Here is a 25,265-nt window from a genome sequence, read left to right on the forward strand (position 1 = left end):
GTAACTATTGTACTATTATATACAAATATGTACACTAATATATACCAATCATTACTTGAACTTGCAATATGAGTAAAGTGGGTACTTTTGCACTTTTAGCCAGGATTCCCATTAATGGTAAGCCGGTGGTACATTGGTGCTATAATAATTTTAATAATAATGATTATTCAAATTCTTTGGAGATCCAAGGATGGTGAAATAAAGTTTAAAATTTCTGTTTGAATTTAAAACTTTAACAGAACAGCCATCTCAGACTGGGTTTGGCAGTTGCCATAGTTTCCCTGCTATTTATAGAACACATTGTCTGCAGTGAACATGAGAGATGTGCATATTTATTTGCGCAGACTACATTTGTAGCGAAAGACTGATATGAAATCAATTGCTCTCCATACCATACAATACAGAATGGGTCTCCTCCACACTAGTAACAACAGAAGTCACATAATAACTTACACTGTTTTCATTTTATTTTTTCCTTCTACCATCCCAGTGTCACTTTGAATCCACTGTGTCACAGCATTCAGAATTATTGGCACTCTTGCTAGGGATGATGCAATGATCGGGGACCATTCTTCATTTCGTTGTTCTCGTGACAATGACAATAAAGTTTCTGATTCTGATTCTTGGTATAGACAAGCTGAATATGCGACAAATAAATCAAGTAATCAGCTATTCCCTTTACTGAAAAAAATAAGAAATATTGCATCAGGAGTTAAATTCACCTTTTGGGAGATTTGAGTTATAAAATTGTTGGCACTTTGTTTTGCATGAATCTGCCTATAGTGAGATTTGACCTTTTTTTTTTTTTTAACTGCTTTAAGTTTTACCCCATAATGTTTCAGTGTAACTTTTTTTTTTACTAACTTTGGATTGCTTTATGCTAGTAGCAGCAATTGTGGCAGATAATCTATTCATAATGATAAAGTGAGCAAATTTTGCAAACACAAAGTTGGGTGTGGAAAAGTACATAGCATATAGCTGCTACTTGGTCTGTTTATCTTTGTGAATCATCTGCACCAAATGCCAATAATTCTGCAGGGCACTGTATATACAGTTCAGTGAAGAAGTGCATTATTTTTATTTAGGCATTTAAAACAACAGCACACATTCTTCATTACGATTGAGAAAAGGTGGTGGATAGAGCTGAGCCTTGCAGAAACCAACATCCCCTGCTTCACTTAACTTACTTCGAGGCGTTACAGAATTAGCCTCAATAAGAGCTCGATGTGATGTTTCATTTAGGAAAACAAATGTTTGATTTATGATTTATCTTATGACTTTGTAATTGAGAGTGAAGCTCACTGTCATCTGAGTTTCACGTGAAGTCTAACCTAACGCTGTGGTTATGTCCGGATCAATCTCATTGTGCAAGCCCATGCTGAGAGGTTTCACGGATAAAAGTGCTATTATTCTGCTGACCTAATACCCTGTCTGTCAACCAATAAACAAAGATTATAATCTGGCAGCTCAGAGTGCACTAAGAACCTTTTGCTTGAGCAACACAATGATTGCATGTGTTTGTGAGTGTGGGAGAGAATGGGACGGGGAGAGAAGAAAGTGTGCACATTGCACATCTCAGCATCTTTAGTTAGAGTAGAGAGCACAGTGTCCAGAGTTCAGCCTGAACTCGCCAGCACCATGTAAGATTATGTGAGAGCACGGTGGCAGAACGAGGCATCTTGGTCCGCTTTGTGTGACCGCTCTGGCTGTATGTCTGGCTCTGGGTTTTGTTTTCCTCTCTGCAGGCTGGTTGGTTCATGTCAGAGATCATGGTTGCTTTGGCCTTTCCAGCTTCATTAAGGGCTCTGTGGTGTCTGAGTCACTGTGGTGCTTTCTCTCTCGTGGAGGCTCAACTTTGCTGCATCGTGTCCACGAGGGGGAGCGCATGTACCCACCTCTGGGAAGCGCAGGGTGATGGGAACCTGAGAATTAAACACACAGCGGCCTATTATAAAAACAAATGCAAATTCTTTGCTGATAAAAAATACAGATGCAATGTTTTGCCTCATATGGAATCCAACATATCTGTCATGTTTGAGCTTAAAAATGCAACAGTCTTCATGTTGATGAGCATTTGTATAGATAACTTTACACCTGCTCAAAAGATATTAGAAACTCAACACTACAGAAGCAACAGGAACCTTGCAGGATACAGCTGCTGCTTGTTTTTCCTCTCAGCCATGAAATCCTTTAATCCATGCTTGTACAAGCAGGCTGCACATATCAGCAGTGTATAAGTGGTCCAGTTTTTTGTTCATTATAGACTATTGTGAAAACAATAACCACCTGTCAGGGTTGTTATACTGTTTTCCCTGTTTTAGCATTTTCTGTAATCCAATCAATTTGGAGTATTGCTTGTATCATTTTTTTTCACTTTTGAATAAACTAATCAATAAAAAAAATTGTATTACTGCTGCAACTCGCCTTTATATCAAGTTAGTTGTTTTTTAGTATTAGCCATACGAAGATGTTTCCATTTCACACCATTTGGTGGCGATGTTGCCCCTACTAGGAAGATAACAAAGCAGCATGGGAGACTGTTAAAGTGACAAAAAGCTGAAAACTGGCCATCTTTGATTTCATTTCATATTGATCTGACATGATTGATGGCGTTTCCACTGGGTTTTAATTAGAGGGACAGCAACCTTCTGAGCACTGGAAAGAGTTTTGCTGACAAGCAGCTGATGATTGTTTGTTGTGTTCAAGTAGATCTATAAATGTTTGTCTAATAAGTCTGGTATATAAATATGTAACTGTGTAATACATGCACAGTAAATCTGATCTGCATTCCTTGTGTGCTTTGCTCAGAAGAAGCGGATGAAGATGAATACAGGAAAAAGCTGAAAGATACACAGAGAATAATGCAGAACAACGCTTCTTAAACACAAAATTCTCCTGCATGTGTGAAGGTACCAAGAAGGCAGCTGCAGCAAAACACTAAAATTGTACAGTTTACGAGAATGGTTGGTTTTTTAAAGCCCTTAATGGTTTTTCGTTTGTTTGTTTTTTAAAAAACATTTAAAGGTTGAATTGCATTTAGTGAATCTTTTGACAAAACAAACAAACAAACAAAATAAAAATCACATATCAGTTTAAATTTGTATCATATTTGCTACAACAGGCATTTTATTTATTTATTTATCTTTACAATTTATTCCTTAAAATTGTATCATGCATCAGGAGGAAAATCACACCGATAATGTAAAAGTCTCAAAAACTCACAAAAACTAGTGCATCAAATGATACATTTGGCTTTAAAGGGTTAATCCTCTGCTCGCTAATTCCAGCACAGCCCAACAGAGTTTGGGAACTAGGGCAAGAATTTATCAAAGATAATGATCTGTTATGTCATTTAAAGCACATGGCCTAGAGTTCAGCTCACTGGAATCTGACTGTGCAAATTTAAGACCGTGAATCTATGAAAAGGTGTTTACAAAATGGGTTGTAACATAAAAATGATCGCTGAATGGCAACAGACAGCAAGCTGCCATTGCACTGTGTGGATTTACAGGTAATACGTTTCACATCTCAACCTGTGACTCACTGCAAATTTTGTGTCTTTGAGAGCAGAGGGGAAACGCCTCCTTTGACATGATTGATCTGGGTGTGGCATGCATAATTGGGATCATCTGCACTGCAGCACATGAACATATCCTGGGGCCCTCTTGGTGTGTGGGGGGTGGGGTCCTATTATCACTCACAGTTTCTACAAAGGATCTGGCAATGACATGATCCCTAACTTCCATTCCACAAAATATTTAACCCACAGCTTTTAATACCATAATATGCAACAAAAATAATACAAATAGACACAATGTTTAATGATTTAATGTGCAGTAAAAGAATGATGGGAGGCCACAGCTATGCCTGTTGTTGTTTTCCAGAGATATGGGTAAACTTTATGCCTCATCAAGCTCAATTGAAAGAACAAAGAGCAAACCTGCTGGACATCAGGCTTTTGTTCATTGTCTCTGGCGCTGCTCTAGAACGTGACGCTTGATGAAACAGTAACTATGAAGCTGCTCAGCTGATCGTGTTTGGCAACATTCAAACTGAATGCTTAAAAGAACACACACGATAGATTGAAGTGAAAGAAAGCAGCTTTTGAATGTTGAAAAGGTAAACATACAAAGAAGACAGCAGAGAGAAGAAAACAAACATGCTGCAGACATACAATAGTCATATGAAAGAGGAGTTACACAGAACATGATAAGTGTTTAAATGCCTTTTGAAGGACCAGGCCTTGTTTCCAGCAGGGGGAAGTGAATTATTCAAGAACCTACATTTAGCTTGAACTCGGTCACCCATCTTTTGCTCCTCTCCTCTACTTTGCTTCCTTTAACTGCTTCCTTAGCTCCTACTTGCGCTCAGTAGTTTCCCATGGAGGCTTATGCTCAGGCAACATAGCTCAGTGCTACCTGACCCACATTTGCAATGCAAACTTCACCAGTAAAATAATTAAATCTAAGTCTCAATCTGAGGTCACCAATGGCTTTATGGGGAAAACTTGGTCCACGTTTGCTCAGTCTCACAGCCTTTAGCGTGTTTTGTTTTGCCATATGTAACTGCATGCTTTCAGCAGGATTGTTAACAATTTATTAAATTATAATTTGCATAAAACTACATGGCTGAATCATGAAGTTTTTAGGGAATCCATAAACAAATACACTGGTCCTCAAACTGGATGATTCCTACTATTGTCCTATTTGATTATGTCATGTTGTTTAAATATATATCTTTGAATCATTTAATAAAGTTATTCCTTATTAGAAGCTGTACTCTATTACCTTAGAGTAATTTAACCAATTTAACATTTTAGCTCATCTTTATGTGTTGAGTTTTCATACAAACTCACAAGAATAGCAGCTTGGTGCACTGCCCTATCTGCTGAGTTGGACACAACCCAGTTTTTTATGACACCTGAAATCATACAATACAAGCCTGAAACTGCACGAAACTGAAGCAGACATGGAGAGAGGCAGACAATGGGATTAGAGATAAAGATAACCTAGAGCACAGAAGAGAGGAGGACTGTGTGAAAGATTAAAAGAAACATTGCTACAAGCAGAGTTTTTTTTTTTTTGAAGAAACACACTGCACAGAATGAAACAGTTTATTTTGGAAAGGTTAAAATCTTCAGACAAGTAGCGCCTACATTCTCAGACAGCTGAGCTATTTTTATTCATGATGATTATACAACTAAAAGGACACAAGTGAATGAGATGATTAGTTTAAAAATCATTTATTGTGTGCTAACATTTAATCATTGCTGGGATTCCTAATTGTTTGTATCATTAACAGCAGGATGCTGAGTGGCAGCCATAACAGCTGGTTGGATTCTCTAAATACTAAGGTGCTTTACTGCTTCCTTTATTGCCTCACCCATAGGACACACTAGACCAGGGGTGGGCAATCTCAGTCCACGAGGGCCGGTGTCCCTGCAGGTTTTAGATGTGTCCTTGAACCAACACAGCTGATTTAAATGGCTAATTTAGCTCCTCAACATGTCCTGAAGTTCTCCAGAGGCCTGGTAACGAACTAATCATGTGATTCAGGTGTGTTGACCCAAGGTGAGATCTAAAACCTGCAGGACACCGGCCCTCATGGACTGAGATTGCCCACCCCTGCACTGGATGGTTCATAAAAATGACCAATAAACTGACTTGCTGATATGTTTTGAACCTTCTACAAGAGGCTGTTGCACCTGGTAAAACCCATTAAAATATGAACTATGAACATCAAACTGCTGTAAAAATATGTAGATTTACATAGATTTACATAAAATCTCTAAATCAAGATTATGAGATAAATTAATTGATCAAAGTATGTTCTATGGCTGTGGTTCCTTTACTAATGTCTATTATTGGTATTGCTCGCCTTTAAGGTTTCCAATAAGTAAAATTTGACAGGGATAGGCTCCAATTGGATAAATGATGGATGAAGGAAATTTTTCCTTCAGAGACTGAAGCAGGGATCTTAAAGGTTAAAATTCCCACTTTTCTAATTAAGTGATATTTTTTTACCAAAGGTTCTCATTTATATGACTTGTATGAAGCAAGTCTCAGAGGATGCTGGGGCGAATTTAGCTGTTGTTTTGGTGTTAAGGAATCTAGCATGAGTGCGGTTAAATTCTCTTTCACATCTTTCCCTGATGTCATACAATCTTCCATCAAGGTCAAGGAAAAGCGTTTAGAAAAAGGAACTCATTTTTAGATGCCATGACACAATATTAAAGGGCAACAGCTGACAAGTTGCTTGGCTGCTTGTTCTCCTGCCTTTGCACTTTCGTCCTGCAAGCAGCTGTGGCCTTTTACTAACAAGAGGAAAGTTAGTTAGATAGTTCTGAAGAGGACAGCTACAGTGGGGCAAAAAAGTATTTAGTCAGCCACCGATTGTGCAAGTTCCCCCACCTAAAATGATGACAGAGGTCAGTAATTTGCACCAGAGGTACACTTCAACTGTGAGAGACAGAATGTGAAAAAAAATCCATGAATTCACATGGTAGGATTTGTAAAGAATTTATTCGTAAATTAGGGTGGAAAATAAGTATTTGGTCACCTCAAACAAGGAAAATCTCTGGCTCTCACAGACCTGTAACGTCTTCTGTAAGAAGCTTTTCTGTCCCCCACTCGTTACCTGTATGAATGGCACCTGTTTGAACTCATCATCTGTATAAAAGACACCTGTCCACAGCCTCAAACAGTCAGACTCCAAACTCCGCCATGGCCAAGACCAAAGAGCTTTCGAAGGACACCAGGAAAAGTATTGTAGACCTGCACCAGACTGGGAAGAGTGAATCTACAATAGGCAAGCAGCTTGGTGTGAAAAAATCAACTGTGGGAGCAATCATCAGAAAATGGAAGACATACAAGACCACTGATAATCTCCCTCCATCTGGGGCTCCACGCAAGATCTCATCCCGTGGGGTCAAAATGATCATGAGAACGGTGAGCAAAGATCCCAGAACCACACGGGGGGACCTGGTGAATGACCTGCAGAGAGCTGGGACCAAAGTAACAAAGGTCACCATCAGTAACACACTACAACGGCAGGGAATCAATTCCCGCAGTGCCAGACGTGTTCCGCTGCTGAAGCCAGTGCATGTCCAGGCCCGTCTGAAGTTTGCCAGAGAGCACATGGATGATACAGCAGAGGATTGGGAGAATGTTATGTGGTCAGATGAAACCAAAGTAGAACTTTCTGGTATAAACTCAACTCGTCGTGTTTGGAGGAAGAAGAATACTGAGTTGCATCCCAAGAACACCATACCTACTGTGAAGCATGGGGGTGGAAACATCATGCTATGGGGCTGTTTTTCTGCCAAGGGGACAGGACGACTGATCCGTGTTAAGGACAGAATGAATGGGGCCATGTATCGTGAGATTTTGAGCCAAAACCTCCTTCCATCAGTGAGAACTTTGAAGATGAAATGAGGCTGGGTCTTCCAACATGACAATGATCCAAAACACACCGCCCGGGCAACAAAGGAGTGGCTCCGTGAGAAGCATTTGAAAGTCCTGGAGTGGCCTAGCCAGTCTCCAGACCTCAACCCCATAGAAAATCTGTGGCGGGAGTTGAAAGTCCGTGTTGCTCGGCGACAGCCCCAAAACATCACTGCTCTCGAGAAGATCTGCATGGAGGAATGGGCCAAAATACCAGCTACTGTGTGTGCAAACCTGGTAAAGACCTATAGTAAACGTTTGACCTCTGTTATTGCCAACAAAGGTTATGTTACAAAGTATTGAGTTGTATTTTTGTTATTGACCAAATACTTATTTTCCACCCTGATTTACGAATAAATTCTTTACAAATCCTACCATGTGGATTCATGGATTTTTTTTTCACATTCTGTCTCTCACAGTTGAAGTGTACCTCTGGTGCAAATTACTGACCTCTGTCATCATTTTAGGTGGGGGAACTTGCACAATCGGTGGCTGACTAAATACTTTTTTGCCCCACTGTAAAAGGATCATCAAATGTGATACACATGTAAATTTACCATCATTTAAATTTTACCCCCCAAATTTTAAATGCTGTGAACTTTCAGTGACTATAAGGATTATGCAGGATTATCTTATATTCTTCTAACCACATGGATGTGTTCATTTATGTATCTACCCATTTGATTTGAGTCAATGAATTTGAACAGTTTTCAAGTCCTTTTAGCTGATTTTAAAGAAGTGCACAACCATTTTATGTGTAAACATTAAAATACAAGTGGGTAACCACATGTGACTATTTTCTCTAATTCTACTCCACTAACTCTCCAGGTCTTAAGATATTAAAGTCAAAAGTGTGTAGATGCAATTCTGCCCTGTCATACTTTTTCATTTGTGTTAGAGCACTATAATCAACTGATTTATAAGGACAATGTATCAAGTAGCAACATGAAGACAAAGTGACAATGCAAAAGGGTTGTTTGCATAAACCCATTGGATTATCACATCAACCTGCAGCTATGCTCAGCTCTTCGAAGCTTCATAGTTTATTTGAGGTCACTGTTTTGCTGTCCAAGAGGGACCCGCAACTTACTATTGTGCCATTGTCAGCAGCAGCAGCAGGCAGCTATTTGTAAAAATCTTCTACAATCCACTGTACTACACCCGTTCACCATTCAGCAGCAAACAGAAAACAACTGATACCATCCTAGGGCCTAGCTGAGACCTACAGCGGTACTAAATGAGAGTGATTATTAGACTTCAACAAAACTCTGAACAAACAATAAAGATCTGTAACAACTGGGTGTAAAAAATAAGATGATAATAATGTGTTTCCGTATAAAGCCTACAACCTGCTTCATCGTCAGTCAAAACATTAAAGTTAGATTCTGCTGTATAACAGCTGTGGCTGGCTGGTGGTTTTCTATTACTGTTTGGACCGGATCCAGATGTCCCCTGGAGTTTCTCCCTATGTGTGGAAGGCTGCTGTTTACCTCAGCTGTCAATGTAGCTGAGAAGTGTCCACCTTTATTTGTTCTGGAAGATGCTGTAAAACCATGTGAAAGGAGTCTGATATGCTCACTTCTGACCAATGACTGAGGTGAATTGTTGAGGATATGTTAAACCAGTGGTTCCCAAACTTTTTTTGCTAGGCCCCCCTTTGTTTTACAAGAAAAATGTTCGCCCCCCTGCACAAACACATCCTCCAACCACACACACCCATATTTTGTTTCCAAACTCGATTGCGGTTTATTTCACACCTCAAACATTTAGTAAATAATTAAGCAAATACAAGTAAACTGCAATAAATTACAGGTAGTAATAAAATCCACTACTAACTCTTTTATGCTATAGCCACACCTACACGGGTATTTTTGAAAACGCAGCTGTTTCGTCCACATGTAAACGGCGTTTCGAATCACCGAAAACTGCGATTTTTTAAAACTCCTTACATGTGGACGAGGAATACAGAATTCGTCATGCAACGTCAATGGTATGTGCCTTTTTTCACGTCAGGCTGTGTGCCACGTTATTGTTTACATGAGATGAATTACAGAATGGCAGATAGAGAGAAAATACTGCTAATCTTACTATCTTCAGGTTTTACATGCTTACATATACACACGCAGTTACTGTCCCTCCATTTAGAAAGGCAGAGGCATCACGGTGTAATTATTTTACATGTAGTTGTTTCAACATTGCCATCAATACATTTGTCTCTCTGTGCAAAATGGGTTCAAAAACATAAACAACAGTGGGATACCGAGAGCCCAGCGCTGCTCCCGCCGCAGGGAAAACCAATTCTGCAGGGGAGACCTACCTTGGCACTTATGCAGGTGAAGCCAAAGGGAAGATATGCTTCACCATATTTTCTAGTCTTTGGCTTGGAAGGAAGTTGGTTTGGAAACATATTTGGAGATACTTCATCTCCTGCTTTGCGTTTGTGTGGGAGCCCCATCAAAAACCTGTCCACTATGCTAGCAGTGCCCAAGTACTCTTTTTTTGTTTTGTTTTGTTTTCCATACCGTGCCCCCCCTGCAATGGCTCTGCGCCCCACACTTTGGGAACCTCTGTGTTAAACTAAGCGGTACTGTTTTTGCCACTGTTATCGACTTAGCCTATGTTAGCTGCTGCTTGCTGGCATTAGTGAAACTGTCTTTGAACTAGATGTAGCATCATTTGACTCTGATGCTTAGTAAATAAACTCTCATGAGATGTACTGTAATCAAACTGTTTATCAGAGGGAAAGTGATTTTTAAGCCACCTGAAGCTAATGTTACCTAGCTTAATGTTAGCTTATAACCAACTGTTGTTGCTGTTTAGTCAGCTCTTGTCAGCTGTCCCAAGAAGGGAAGGTCACATGTGTAAGCTGCTGCCAATTAGTAACTGTGACAACATCAAGAATAAATAAATCCAAAATAAATTTATGGACATTTTCATGTGTTAGAGTCTTGACTACAGTGCAGGAGAAAAGGCTTGAGGTGGGAAGAAAGAGAACATTTTATTAAGAAGCTGGTAAAAAGCTCACTCCTTCTCAGTTTGGACCTCTTCTTTAAGAATAAAACATAGCTCTGTTTTAGTAACCACTCTAATGTTAAGCTTAAGTGTACATGGGAAGGAGAACTAGGAATTCGAATACATGAGGAGTCTTGGGAACAGGCTATAGCGAGGGTATGATCTTCCACCTCCTGTGCTCGTCTTGGACTTATTCAATTTAAAGTCATACACAGGGTGCATTTCTCTAAGTCTAGACTTTCTGAATTGTATCCAGAAGTGGAAAATAAATGCCATGGTTCTCCTTGTCACCTTAGCCACATGTTTTTTCTGTGTCCTGAGCTACAAGGTTTCTGGACAGGGTATTTTGCTATTATGTCAACTGTTCTTGGGGTAACTCTTCATCCTTGTCCTCTGATTGCTGTATTTGGGATTCCTGTTCGCTCACTTACACTTGATTCCACACAAAAGGATATATATATATATATATAAACACCCAGCACGCCCCTGCGGGCGGTTTATCCTTCAAGCTCGGGTCCTCTACCAGAGGCCTGGGAGCTTGAGGGTCCTGCGCAGTATCTTAGCTGTTCCCAGGACTGCGCTCTTCTGGACAGAGATCTCCGATGTTATTCCCCGGATCTGCTGGAGCCACTCGCCTAGCTTGGGAGTCACCGCACCTAGTGCTCCGATTACCACGGGGACCACCGTTACCTTCACCCTCCACATCCTCTCGAGCTCTTCTCTGAGCCCTTGGTATTTCTCCAGCTTCTCGTGTTCCTTCTTCCTGATATTGCTGTCATTCGGAACCGCTACATCGATCACTACAGCCGTCTTCTTCTGTTTGTCTACCACCACTATGTCCGGTTGGTTAGCCACCACCATTTTGTCCGTCTGTATCTGGAAGTCCCACAGGATCTTAGCTCGGTCATTCTCCACCACCCTTGGGGGCATCTCCCATTTTGACCTCGGGACTTCCAGGTTATACTCGGCACAGATGTTCCTGTACACTATGCCGGCCACTTGGTTATGGCGTTCCATGTATGCCTTGCCTGCTAGCATCTTGCACCCTGCTGTTATGTGCTGGATTGTCTCTGGGGCATCTTTACACAGCCTGCACCTGGGGTCTTGCCTGGTGTGATAGACCCCAGCCTCTATGGATCTTGTGCTCAGAGCTTGTTCTTGTGCTGCCATGATTAGTGCCTCTGTGCTGTCTTTCAGTCCAGCTTTGTCCAGCCACTGGTAGGATTTCTGGATATCAGCCACCTCCTCTATCTGCCGGTGGTACATACCGTGCAGGGGCCTGTCCTTCCATGATGGTTCCTCGTCTCCCTCCTCTTTCTTGGGTTTCTGCTGCCTGAGGTATTCACTGAGCACTCGGTCAGTTGGGGCCATCTTCCCAATGTATTCTTGGATGTTCGTTGTCTCATCCTGGACTGTGGTGCTGACACTCACCAGTCCCCGGCCCCCTTCCTTCCGCTTAGCGTACAGCCTCAGGGTGCTGGACTTGGGGTGAAACCCTCCATGCATGGTAAGGAGCTTTCTTGTCTTTATGTCAGTGGCTTCTATCTCCTCCTTTGGCCAGCCTATTACCCCAGCAGGGTACCTGATCACGGGTAGGGCGTACGTGTTGATGGCCCGGATCTTGTTCTTACCATTCAGCTGACTCCTCAGGACTTGCCTGACCCTCTGCAGGTACTTGGTGGTTGCAGCTTTTCTAGCGGCCTCTTCATGGTTCCCATTCGCCTGCGGGATCCCCATGTACTTGTAACTGTCCTCTATGTCTGCAATGTTGCCTTCTGGTAGTTCAATCCCCTCAGTTCTGACTACCTTCCCTCTCTTTGTTACCATCCGGCTACACTTCTCCAGTCCGAACGACATTCCAATGTCATTGCTGTATAGCCTGGTAGTGTGGATCAGTGAATCGATGTCTCGTTCACTCTTAGCATACAGCTTGATGTCATCCATGTACAGGAGGTGGCTGACAACTGCTCCGTTCCGTAGTCGGTATCCGTAGCCAGTCTTGTTAATGATCTCACTGAGGGGGTTCAGGCCTATGCAGAACAGCAGTGGGGACAGAGCATCTCCTTGGTAGATCCCGCACTTGATGGTGACTTGTGCTATGGGCTTGGAGTTGGCCTCTAGTGTTGTACGCCACATCCCCATTGAGTTCCTGATGAAGGCTCTTAGGGTCCCATTGATCTTGTACAATTCTAGGCATTCCAGTATCCAGCTGTGGGGCATTGAGTCATAGGCCTTCTTGTAATCAATCCAGGCAGTGCACAGGTTGGTCAGTCTGGTCTTGCAGTCTCGGCTGACTGTTCTGTCTACCAGTAGCTGGTGTTTTGCGCCTCTGGTATTCTTGCCAATTCCTTTCTGTGTCCCGCTCATGTATTGACCCATGTGCCTGTTCATCTTAGCCGATATGATGCCTGACAGGAGCTTCCATGTAGTACTGAGGCAGGTTATTGGTCGGTAGTTGGAGGGGACCGGTCCCTTCTTGGGGTCCTTGGGGATCAGGACCGTCCGACCTTCGGTTAGCCATTCCGGGTGTCTCTCGTTAACTAGCAGCTGGTTCATTTGTGCTGCCAGACGCTCGTGGAGTGCAGTCAGCTTCTTCAGCCAGTAGGCGTGAACCATGTCGGGCCCTGGTGCTGTCCAACTCTTCATACTGGAGACCCTTTCTTGGATATCTGCCACTGTGATGGTTACTGGACCCTGTTCAGGGAGGTCGCTGTGGTCTGCCCTCAGATCCTCTAGCCACTGAGCATTGCCGTTATGGGTTGCATCCTTCTCCCATATGCTCTTCCAGTATTGCTCCGTCTCCAGCCTTGGTGGTGCTGTTCTCTTATTGTTCCCTTGCCACTGAGAGTACACCTTTGCTGGTTCTGTGGAGAACAGCTGGTTTATTCTCCTGCCTTCTATCTCTCTGGTGTACCTCCTCAAGCGGCTGGCCAAGGCTGTGAGTCTTTGCTTGGCAGTTTCCAAGGCCTCAGGTATGGACAGCTTGCTGTATTTCTTAGGCACCTTATTTGTCTTACCTTTCTGCAACTCCGTTAGTTGGCTAACCTCCCTCCGTGCTACTTTGATCTTGCCCTCTAGCCTCCTTCTCCATGGAGGGTACTGCCCCTTGTCGCTGTTCAACTTGTAGCCAAGCATCTCACTGATCACTGCTGCCGTATTGTAGATCAGCTTGTTAGTGTCGGTAATCGTGGTTGTAGGTATTGCCCGTAGTGCTGCATTAACATCATCTAGCAGACCTTCTGAGGGTACTTCACGTAATCTTGGTAACCGGCTACGGGGGATCCAGGTTTCAAGCTTGGCCATGATCCTATTTTTCAGGTCAGTTCCTCTCACACTCAACGATCCTTCTCCTATCGCACTTGGGGCTATGTACCCAATCTCGGGTGGGGGTGATGATATCGCCCCCCTGACCTGGCGTCCTGACTCCTCCTTGCCGTAGCATTTGTGTTGTACCTCGTCAATCTCTAGCTGTGAGAGCAGTCCCTTCTTTCGAATGTTGGAACACTGAGCTACTAGTTGTTTCGCCGTCATTGTGGATGTTGGGTATCGAAGAATCCATAGGTCCCTCATCCTATTCATGTAGCCCCTTCCGCCGGGGTTACTTGTGTAGTAGTATTCCAACAACGCCCTGTTTTCGTCTCTTGCCCACCGATGCCTTCCAGTTATTTATTTATTTATATATATATATATATATATATATATATATATATATATATATATATATATATATATATATATATATATATATATATATATATATATATATATATATATATAAAGTTTATTTACTTAGGAAAATGAAGAAAGGTTGATTGTATTTCGGTAACTGCAAGTACTGTTGTTTTCTTTTTTCAATAAAAATATTTTCAAAAAAAAAAAAACATAGCTCTGGTCCTTCACATCTTGACTCTGAAAGGTGCTGAAGGCATTAAATATCCTTCCACAGCACACCAAAATCTATGGCTTCTTTTCTCTGGCTTTGTTGTACTACGTATGTGGCCGGCCTCTTGCCACATACATTAAACTCCACTGGGAGATCTCCTTCCTGGCCATTGTATTCAAACATGGCAACTTCAACAAACTGCAAACCCAAACCTATGTATTTTTAATAGATTAACTATAAGTTTAAGATGGTGCATCAGTTTTTTTTGGATGATGCAATTACACAATATTATATGCATATTTATTATTACAGCATCCTCTTTTTTTCTATTAAAAGCCTAAATAAATTACTGAAATTACTAAATTATTAAATTTTTTCCATCTAGCTGAGTTGCTACAGTGAACCATGAGAATACAGTTATCAGCATACCATTACATACAGCACATAAAACAGAGTGGATTTACTAAAAACAAAGGAAAAAGTCTATTTTTGGACATAAGATGTCCCTGCAGTAACCACTGTATCTCAAATTTAAATAAATGACTACAGAGCTGGAGGCAGCAGTATATAGCACAGATCCCACTGGGGCTATAACTCACACTTAACACACTGTGTCATGATATAGAACAGTAGCAATAAACAGAAAATAAAAATGAAAGAGGTTAATGCTGTTACTGTAGGTGCCTATAAGAGTGTACATGTCATATCATCACCAGCACTGCTGTGTTACGGTGGATTCAAACAGGGTCAGCACTTTATGCTAATATGTGTTCAACCTTCTTTTAGGTACTCTTGGACAAACAAAGAATGAACGCCCCACTGTCCATGGAACGAAAATAGACTGCTAATGTTTATATCAGACTTTTAAATCTTAAGCTGACAAAAACCTATAGTGCATGTTGAGACGCTCAGAGGACAAAGTTGACTTTGCATGTGCAGCACGCTGCTACCTATGGTGTTTTTTTGTTTGGTTTTTGCACAACAGCTTTTTTGCACCTGCTGCTATGACAGCGAACCGTCTCACCTCTTTAATACGCACAAACCCCATGTGCTGTATTTGACTAATTTGGCTGATGTGGGGTTGAAGTGATGCAGCTCCAGCCCTTAATCACTATAATCAATATGAAATTCTTTCCTCTCACTGTTAGGCGACGTAAAAATGGAAATTAACCAAGTTAAACTGCCCCTTTTACTTAACCACTGTGACACTGTGAAATATGTTTTTAATGAGTCTGTGAAGGAGTCACATGATATTTCAAATCGTTACAGCTCAGCAGGCTGTTTTAGGACCCTGCTGAGCCATAATGATTTGAATCTGTCTCTTGCACACACACGGTCGTGTTTCCATTACTTCAGAGGACTTTACATTGACTCGCATTCAGTTCCTGGAGACAAAGGCCTGTTTACTGCTTGCATTGACCTAATCTTACTCTACCCTTATACAAGGTCTTACAGTACTAACACTGATCGATTGATTTTGTTGGGGCTTGTTGATGTCAGATCAACAATGTTACTGCGTAAACAGGCGCATGTCCCCACAAAATGAGTAACACAAATACACATTCTGTCTCTCTTACGCACACCCTCCACCCCCACAAAATGATTGCTTCTTTACTTTTTACACCCACAGTCACTAATCTGGGAAATGCTTCCCTCGGCAATCAAGCTACAGGGAAAAGAGTTGCAAAAAAGTTTTGCGCCTTGCATAAATTAAAATCTGTGCATGGAGTACAAGATATCTTAAGGAGATTGCAGAATGAGGATAATCAGTTTTTGTATGTGCCGTTGTCTCAGCAAACCTTGAGGAAATATAACATATGGTGCAAAACTCTCATTTCAGGGGAATGGGGAGTGCAGAAGTACAGTCTATGAGGCAAAACAGCATTTGTACAAATCCAACACACTTGAACCTTGATTTAACATGACTATCTTTACTCTTCAACACAGTCTGAACACTCCTAGGTAAGGTTTCTTGTAATTTCTCTTTGGAATCAATGTCATGCTGAAATATGAAACTGCTGCCACTCAGATCCTTTACAGATGATATTGAATATTAGATCAAAATGTGATGGTTCTTTTAACCACTGGTGGAAATGCAGTCCCAAACAATGACAGCACCTCCACCATGTTATACAGGTGGCTGTAGACACTCACTGTTGGATCTCTCACTTGACTGCTTCAGACATATTGATAACAATTTCATATTTGGATTCCTCACCCCATCAGACCTGGATTTCCAGTCCAGTTCTTGTATTATTGGCATACCTCATACCTTTCTCCCTGTTTCCCTTCCTAAAGAATGGTTTTTGGATAGTTCCCATTCCACTGAGAGCATTTCTGGAAAAGCTTCATTGAATAGTAGATGGATCAGCTGTAGGGCCATGTTTCTCTCAGTCTTTGCTGGATTTCCCATCATGTTTCTTAAAGACACAACTTTCAAATAATGTTCATCTGCCTTAAATAGTTTCTTTAGGCCTGCCACTTCTTTGGCCCTCCACTTGTCTAATTCCCTAAACATTTTGAAAGGACACACCGCACATCGTGTTGAGATATGCCAACATGGTCAGGTACAACGAATGTTCTGAAAATTAGTGAAAAAGCAACTCAAAAATAAATAAATAAATTGAGAGACCTTGAGACAGGCGGCACAACTATTGCTCAAGAAAACTTTATAGAATTACAATAAAGTCTGTTTCATCAAAGGCAAATATAAATAAATGAGGGGTGACTTGTACACTCCTGTAATAGTCCTGGTTCTCTTTACTTTCATGTTTTAATGATCAGTGTTTATTGCAACATATATATCTAATCTCAGAAATCCTTACCTGCTGGGGACTCATTGTGGTTTTCCTCATCAGAGTCAGCGAAAACTTCAGCCAGCTCCTGGTCAGACATATCGGTAAGTTCAGTGAGATCCAAGAGGTCAAAGTGCACCTCTAAAGAAGAGACACTGCTCAACGGTTCTATGAAGCAGAGAAATAAAAGAGTCCTTTTAGTCTGGAGAGAAAATGGGAGATTAAAATCACTCATTTTTGCTCACAGTGCAGAAAAAAGTGTCTCTTTCAAAGAAGTAGGAGATAAACTGCATATATTTCAACAGCTCAAGTAAGGAGCTCTTGAATCTATTGTACTGATAATCAGATCGATACCTGGCTCTTGCAGTGCTATTGTAAAATCGATTTCTTTTCTGCTCCTGCATCCACTTTAATCTGTACAACTTGTACAGTGCTCTCTATTACAGAAGCATTTCACATACTGTACATTTCCTTAAATCTGTGTCTGATTTTGATGCGTCATTCAGTGAATTCCTCTCTCACCATGACGCCCCTTGTGTTGACTCAGGAGCTTACTGAAGAAATGAAACAAGAGCTCTGTAGAGATGAAAATAGCCAGATCTTCATTTTTTTTCTCTTGGGTGTGTTGCACCTGTTCTTTTCTCCACAAGCTTGTGATTCTTCAGCAGGCCATTTCGTCCGCTGCTGCACAGAACCGGGTGGTATTAATGTACACGGGGTGTGCACCCAAACGCCTGACTCAGCTTTCCAGTCAAAGTGCCTCCAAAGGTGAGATTTTAATGTAATGTATGCAAAGTCAGATTTATTCAGAGATCTAAATAATCTTTGCATAAAGTGCACCAAGAGAACATCTGCTTGTCTCAGCATTACCCAAGTTAGGAAACAATTAGATGTAATTGAGCAGGACTAATCTAACAGTATAGTGAGAAAGAGGTCTCTGGTGAGGCAGACTGACGTGTGCTTGCATTTCCTTATCAATCAGTGGGTGCTAGCCTTACATGCAAAGTCCTGACTAAAGCACATCATTGGCTGGTTGTAGCGTGACTTGTAAAAAAACGATGGGCTCCATGACAGGTTGTTATTATCCCGTGCTGTTTGCGTGCTATTTTCCAGGCAGTTTAAGGCACTGTCTCAGGCTGAAGCAGCTGAAGAAGCAGAGCCCACTCTCCTCCTGCTGCTCCTTGTCTGCTGCTATATTTCATTTAATTCATCATGGTCCTGATAGAGCACATATTGATTTTTAAAAGACTATTTATTATGCCAGGGAAGTAGCTGTGTCATTTTTAAGATATAAGAGAAACACTCAGCAGAAATCCCAAGAGGAATGAAACAGGAAGCTGTGACAAAGAGAATATAAATATAAGTAACTGAATATAGTAGACATTTGAAATATATTAAGGATTCAGCTAGCCAGCTTCCATTATCACTCCATTAACCACCACAGTACATATAATTAAAACAGCCACAGAAAGACTCAGCAGAGAGCTCTCAGAACTTCACATCCAAAGCTTGAAGGTCTCTATTTCTGCTGTCTGGGATTGGTTTTAAATAAGCACTAAAACATACAATAACTGTTTAAAAAAATCATAAAAGTTCTTTTTTTCATGTCTTTAGGTTGATTCTTGTGCATGTTTCTGAATATATATTATGTTTTCTGCAGGCAGAAAGGTGCTTGCTACAGTTATCAGTATTTTTAACTGCATTTTGGGAGGTAAAAAACTAAGGCAGTGAAACATGAAGAAAACTGTGGGGGAGGAGATGAAGAAAGATGAGGGAGAGGCAGGGCGATGGGAGAAGAGGGAGCGTTAGGTAAGGAGCTAAATCTAAAATAATAAAACGGGTATGGCGAAGAAAGAGACAAGAGGGGGAAATGAGGCATTATGTGAAACAACACAATACCTCCTTATAAGTTCTGTCATTATTTTCAGCTGATAAGGGTTATTCCCTTTCTATTGCGCTTGCTTTTAACCACCTCTCCCCCATCTCTTCTTTTTCCCTTTTCCACACCCTTTCTCCTTGAATAATTGATCAGTCGGTTTCCAGTCCCAGACAGACACGCTGAAACAACTGCCTCCAGTTCAAAAGCCAATCAGTGGCACTCTGAGAAGTCAGTGGGGAGAGGGGGAGGACAAAAAGCAAAGACTCCTGTGCATACAGCAGATGTAAGAGACGACCATTTCTTGGCCGGTGGCCCGCACATTCACATTCATTCATTTTGTCTCCTTCTTCACTAATACTATATTTTTTCATCACATGCTTGCAGTCCATGTGTGCAAAACAAAAGTCCCCTGATTTCAATAGAACCTCGCATTTAAAAGTCTCATTTACTTCAAGACAACATGACTATTCAGTATTCTCATTTTTCCTTTTTCTTTCCTCTCTTTACAAGTATAAATGTACAGATAGGTTCAAATGGAAGAGCAAAAATAGGGAGAATGGATAAGAGGGAGGGTTTCACATTTGGGAGAAGGGATCAGAGAGTGGAATGGATGCGCCGTGCATCTTGGATCTGTATAATCCCCTTTCTTTCCTAGCCTATCAGGGCTCTGAGGTCATCAGTTCAGCCTGAGCAGATTGTAATAATGACTGAGACCAATGAAGTGAATAAGACTGACACCAGGCTAAGCTATTGAGATGTATATATTAAACAAAGAGTGTCAAAAATTTCTATCATGTATATAATGCATTCTTTTTAACGGATCTGAATGTTATTGATAAACATGGCCTAATGTTGTTTACTTATTTTCTGTTGGATTGCTTGTTAATGAATAAATGAGGTGTAAATGCTACACACATAGCAAGAAGAGTGCTTCACTAGGGGATGAAATCCAAATTAAAACACGCTGGAAACACAGGAAAAAGAGCTAAAATACCTCATCGAAACGATTCAAACGCCGGCCTCTGCAATAGCCCACACAACCAGAGTAAACCAACATTTGCCTACATTTATCTAAATATCTTTTCCTTACAGGATGTTTTAATTTGAAGGACACAAGCTGAATTAAAATCCTAATTAAAATTCCTTTGATCTTACCCACTTTCTCCTATTAAAGAAACTGATAGTATGGGCGGTTGCCATAAATGTTTTATTTCTTTCCATCCATGCAATCAGAGTGCAATTGGTTTACAGTGCGGCTTTCTTTGGCTTTGTATTTATTTGTGGATGTACTGCAGGGTTTTTTTTTCTTACCACCTTAGTTCCTGCAAACCAAATGATCTTTTCTGGGATATTAAGATGTTTGATTTTTTGAGGCTGAGCCTAAAAATAAGCCTTGCAGATGACTCAGGAGCAAACTGCAGCTCTAGGAGATTATTTGTTTCTGTGCCATTTTTGGATGACGTCGTGTTCTTTAGCACTTTAGCGTTAATGAATGACTCTCACTGATCAGAAGGGTAATCTCGTTCAAATCAGACTCTAAATGTTTTGGAAACATTTCAAACCACCAGTCTAGGTTTCACTCTCTCTCCATAGACTCTCTTGCCATAGACTATTAAGCTGAGCTGCCAGGTAGCGCGATTATGTCGTGGGTTACGTTAAATCAGAGAGACACCGAAATTGGCCTGTGGATGAGGTGTCTCCTTGAAAAAGAGTTCAGTTTGTGAAGCAGAAAAAGGCTGCCTTGTCATCCATGTAGCTCCTGTATTCGTCTCTGTGCTTTTGTGCTTTGGGAGTCTGGCACTTACAGAGAAGCCTCTGTATGAGACTGATGCACAATGGGTCTGTTCAGTCGAGGCTGTGGTGCTTTGAGAATGTTGGACCAGAATACATAAAACAGGCAGTAGTAAATCCAAAGGGATCCATATACCTGGACTTGACTAAAGAATGCTTGTATAATCCATAATTACATGTGTGAAGTATGTATTAGAGCTCCACAGATATGTTAGTATGGGATTGTTATTGTGTTATGATATCAATCCGTGACCGGCACTGATAAAATACATTTTCACAGAAGAATATCCTCTTCCATCATTACTTATTTTCTTCATTAGAGACTATTGATCAGGTATCTTGCTCAAGGCTTTTCCCATTTATAATTAGCCTGTAACACCTCTTTACTGCCAATGAATATTCATCACTATTTCATTTTGCTAAAATAACCCACTCTTTATACTATCGCTTGTACTCACGTCTCTTCTCGTTGATGTGCAGCAGGCTAGCAGTGTGCCCTGACAAGCTGCCCTCCTCCTCTGCTAATGGGTGCTGAAACAGCTCCTTGGACAGGTCACCTGAGCTGGAGGGCTTCAGCAGCTTCTGGATGTCTTTATTGGGCTCTGTCATCCGATGAAAACCCAGAAAAGGAGATTGAGCATAAAAGAGAGAATTAAAAGGAAAGCTAAGGAATTTTAAGCCTCAGGTAAATATTAGGTATGCTTTATTGTTGCTAATCAAATGCAATTTAAGGCAACACAATAATGCAGAGAAGATGTTGAGTAATGAAATGAAACAAAGTACTCAGAAATTTTCCAGAACTGAAAGAACTTATTATTTGCTCCCATGTTTGCCATGTTTCGTGATAATCCTCCTTGTATAACCACTATTATGTGTTTTCCAAATCAGACACCAGCTGGCCATTAATCCCAAGCTACCTGCGTCACCTTATAACGCTCAAGCATCTCAGCTGCTTGTCTTTTTGTTATATAATGCAAAAAGTTCTTCACAACATCTATGCAGCCTACGCATCAGTGTCAGTTTAGTGTTTAATGGTACATGTCTGTCATACACAGTTAGATGCATACATTTGTGTATAACCACATATACACCACTCTGTGTACCACCACAGTGTTATTTAAACCAAACAGTCACAATTTGATTAAAGTCAGTTTTTCAGCTTTAATTCAAGGAGTTTTACAAAAATAATTAATTTCTTAGGAAATCAGTGACTTTTATGCACAATCTTCCAACTGAAAGTAATTGGACAACTGAGTGAACTGGACAAGCAGTTTAATGAGGTCTGTTCCTTTATTATTTCATGACATATTAAGCTGATAGAATATATCAGACTGATTCCAATTGTTTTACTCGCACTTGTTAGGGTTGTTTATTGTTTTTGGGATGGCGGATTGGCCAAATCAACAATCTGCTACATTGTTAAAAGGAAGGAATAACAGGTCATTTCATCAACACCAAAAGGCCTGAACGATCAAAGAAGTGAAAGAGCACTAAATTGCACATTGATCGAATTATCTCCACCTTCACACCTTCACAACATTTAAGCAAGTTGAGAAAATGTCTACAAGAATCTGCACAGTCCTGGAAAAAATTCGTTGAAATGATTAACTTATATCGGAATGATGGAGAATATCGAGAAGGAAAGAAAGAGCTCGTGAGCTGAAGTATAACACATTATCTGCCAAGTATGGTGGAGGCAGTATTTATAGGCAGTATGGCATTTGCATCTATGGCTGAAGGCAGAGAATCCACAAACAAGGAACAGCTGAAGATGGCTACAGTAAAAGCCCAACACAGCATTTCAAGAAAAGAAAAACAGCATTTGGTGATGTCCATGGGCTACAGACTTCAAGTAGTCATTGATTGCAAAAAAATATTTATCCAGCTATTAAAATGAATATTCTCATATTTAACATTTCTCCAATGTTGCCATACTGTAGTTCAATATCCAAAAATGTGGAACTACGTATCTATAAGAATGGCTATAATTCCTAAGCAGTTAATGGAATACTTTTGTTAAACCTCTTGAATTAAAGCATGTGTGGTTCCTTTCAGTGAGATTGGTGTTGGCTTTTTACAGATCCCTAATTCATCATTTCTGCTTTACAATATAGTCACTATTACAAAAGATAATGCATTCTAACAGCCCGGTCATGTTCCCAAAAACATCTCAAACATCTATTGAAAACAGTTCACAGAGGCCATTAACAAAATCTGAAAATAGTAGAGACTTAAAATAGCATTCTTCCACACTCAGAAGCATGCATAAAATCTAAATTGGTTAAACTTGATCAAGGTTAAATTTTCACCTGTTTGACAGAGCTGAAAGCACAATGCAGTATGTGAGGAGACTAAATGAGGTAAGCTGCACATTTAGTGACAGGAATAGAGAGCGTAACCAGTATTCCAGACACCGGTGGGAGTTTAAAATTATACAATAGTTTTATCAGATAAGTAAACTTTCTGATCACCACTGCTGTCATCTGGGTAAGCTCTTCCTTCAGATCGGTGCGCTACAGCATGTGCATATATTATTCTAAGTTGTAACCCAAAACATGTTTTGTGAAGTCACAGTGACCTTGAACACCTAAAAAAATCAACTTCCCCGACATACTGCGTCGTGAGATTGCGACAGCTGATGTTGCCAAGGAGACATTAACCATACATTTGAAAGTAAGGGGAAAAAAGCTGAAAAGAAGAGTCATTTGTTTATGGCGCAACATGTAGCAATAACTTTGGCTGCATTTGATGATAACATGCAGAACAGATGCAACTGTGGGAGTACAGCAGCTTCCTGGTGGGCCTCACCAGATGGTCTGTACCATTTCTGCTTGCAGTATGTTCAGACTTTGGAATTTCTTATTTCAGATGAAAAAAATATGTTACAGCCAAGGTGAAAGCAGAACATGATGGATTTTCATTGCAACCTAAGACGCAAAGTGTTTATCGCCAGCTATTGATTAATTTCCCCAGTGAGGAACCACACAAACTGAAACACTACACATTTACCCCTGTTGTTATAATGAAATGTTTGCTCAATATTTTGACTATAAACAGCTCTGGTTTCTATTTCCTTCAATGAACATTTGTTTCCATCCATCCATCCATAAGGAAATGTTGCCTTTTAGATAGAAGATACATGTAAGACACCAACAAATACATGTGTGTGTATGTATAGGCTTGCATTTAGCATTGTAGTTAAAAATGACTGTCTCCAAGGTGCAATATTAATCAGTAACAGCTGAAAAGGTCTTTATTGGAAGTCACAGTATTCTTTGCATATACAGTTAGGCACTTTGCACAGATGGTCTGATCTAGCCACCAACTGCTACAATGTCTGTGAAGAAGCCCGAGTAAATAATGACAATGTAAGTCAGTGCTGTTAAAAGACAGCCAGTCATACATGTGCCCTTTTTCAGGATGCCAATGACCCTGTCTTGAGCTGTCAGCCATGACTGTCTATGAATCAGCTAACCCGAGACATGCAGACAGATGGTGGGAGATGTAGAAACAGAGCGAGGGAGGTTGGTGGGATGGTGTACTGTACGACTGCCAAAAGTTGAATCAAATTCACAGCCTCGGTGTAATAAATCAGTTGCTGTTTGACTGTGTTGCACTGGCAGGAAAAGTTAACATGGTCTATGACCTTGCCAGGTCATTGTGCTTGCTAATTTCTCTCTGTCTTACATCCCATATATGCTCTACTCATATTTTACGCTACACCCGCAGTGGCAGATTTATATAAACATTACTCCCACGGGGAAGTGATTATACAGAGGATGATGAATATTTGGCTGAATTGAGAACACAGTTAACATGGTTTACAGTGTTTTTAATGCAGTTTCTTTTAACATTATTTCTCATCCTTATAGATAAGACAAAGGCCTTTTTTAATAAGCTGTTACTGTTCTTAATTCAGAATCTCCCTTCATTCAAAGCAGTTGCTGTGTTTGCCACATGATGCCATCAAAAGGTCATGCTTTGTGACCCACTTCTGTGATACATCACAGTAATGATGTTCACTCTAATTCAATCACATCTTAATGGACAAATATGATCATTATTTGTGGGCAGGTAGCTCTGGCAGATAGCATGAACATGCACTGCTGAGATAAAAACAGTGGTACAGGGATCAAGGCCAGGAAATGGCATTTTCCATTTAAAATGTAATTTCATTCAGTACTGCTGAAAATGCTCTTATAGCGACATACTTTTACTTAGTGGACCACAGTGGATAATAAATCAAACAATCAAGAAGTGATTGAAGTGTAAATTTTAAGCTTCAATTCAGAGTCTCAAAAGCAATAAACTGACTGAGAAAAAAAGTTTCATGGACAAGTGAGGCCTGTTCCTTTGCAATTCCATGACAAACAGATAAAATATAGGGAGGAGAAACCCCTTACAACATCTAGTCAAGCCAAGGACGCTCTTGAGGATGCAGGTGTATCATTGTCAAAGTCTAC

At 40.7% G+C, this 25,265-nt stretch overlaps 1 protein-coding gene across 3 annotated transcripts in view; it reads right to left on the reverse strand.

The window, feature by feature from the left end:
- Positions 1 to 252: 252 nt before the first annotated feature.
- dbndd1 (dysbindin domain containing 1) overlaps positions 253 to 25,265 on the reverse strand; it is a 27,329-nt gene continuing 2,316 nt past the window's right edge. For 2 of the 3 annotated variants that reach the window (XM_080884227.1, XM_080884228.1), the window contains exons 3-5: positions 21,261 to 21,404; positions 17,163 to 17,300; positions 253 to 1,922 (exon numbers count right to left, since the gene is read on the reverse strand). In XM_080884227.1, coding sequence (XP_080740353.1) covers positions 1,768 to 1,922; positions 17,163 to 17,300; positions 21,261 to 21,404 — 437 coding nt within the window. In that variant the 3' untranslated portion in view covers positions 253 to 1,767. The remainder of the gene's footprint in view (positions 1,923 to 17,162; positions 17,301 to 21,260; positions 21,405 to 25,265) is intronic. The other variant, XM_080884226.1, reaches the window with a different exon arrangement.

The sequence above is a fragment of the Rhamphochromis sp. 'chilingali' genome (genome assembly GCF_963969265.1).
Source record: "Rhamphochromis sp. 'chilingali' genome assembly, chromosome: 6".
In the NCBI taxonomy this organism is placed as follows: Eukaryota; Metazoa; Chordata; class Actinopteri; order Cichliformes; family Cichlidae; genus Rhamphochromis; species Rhamphochromis sp. 'chilingali'.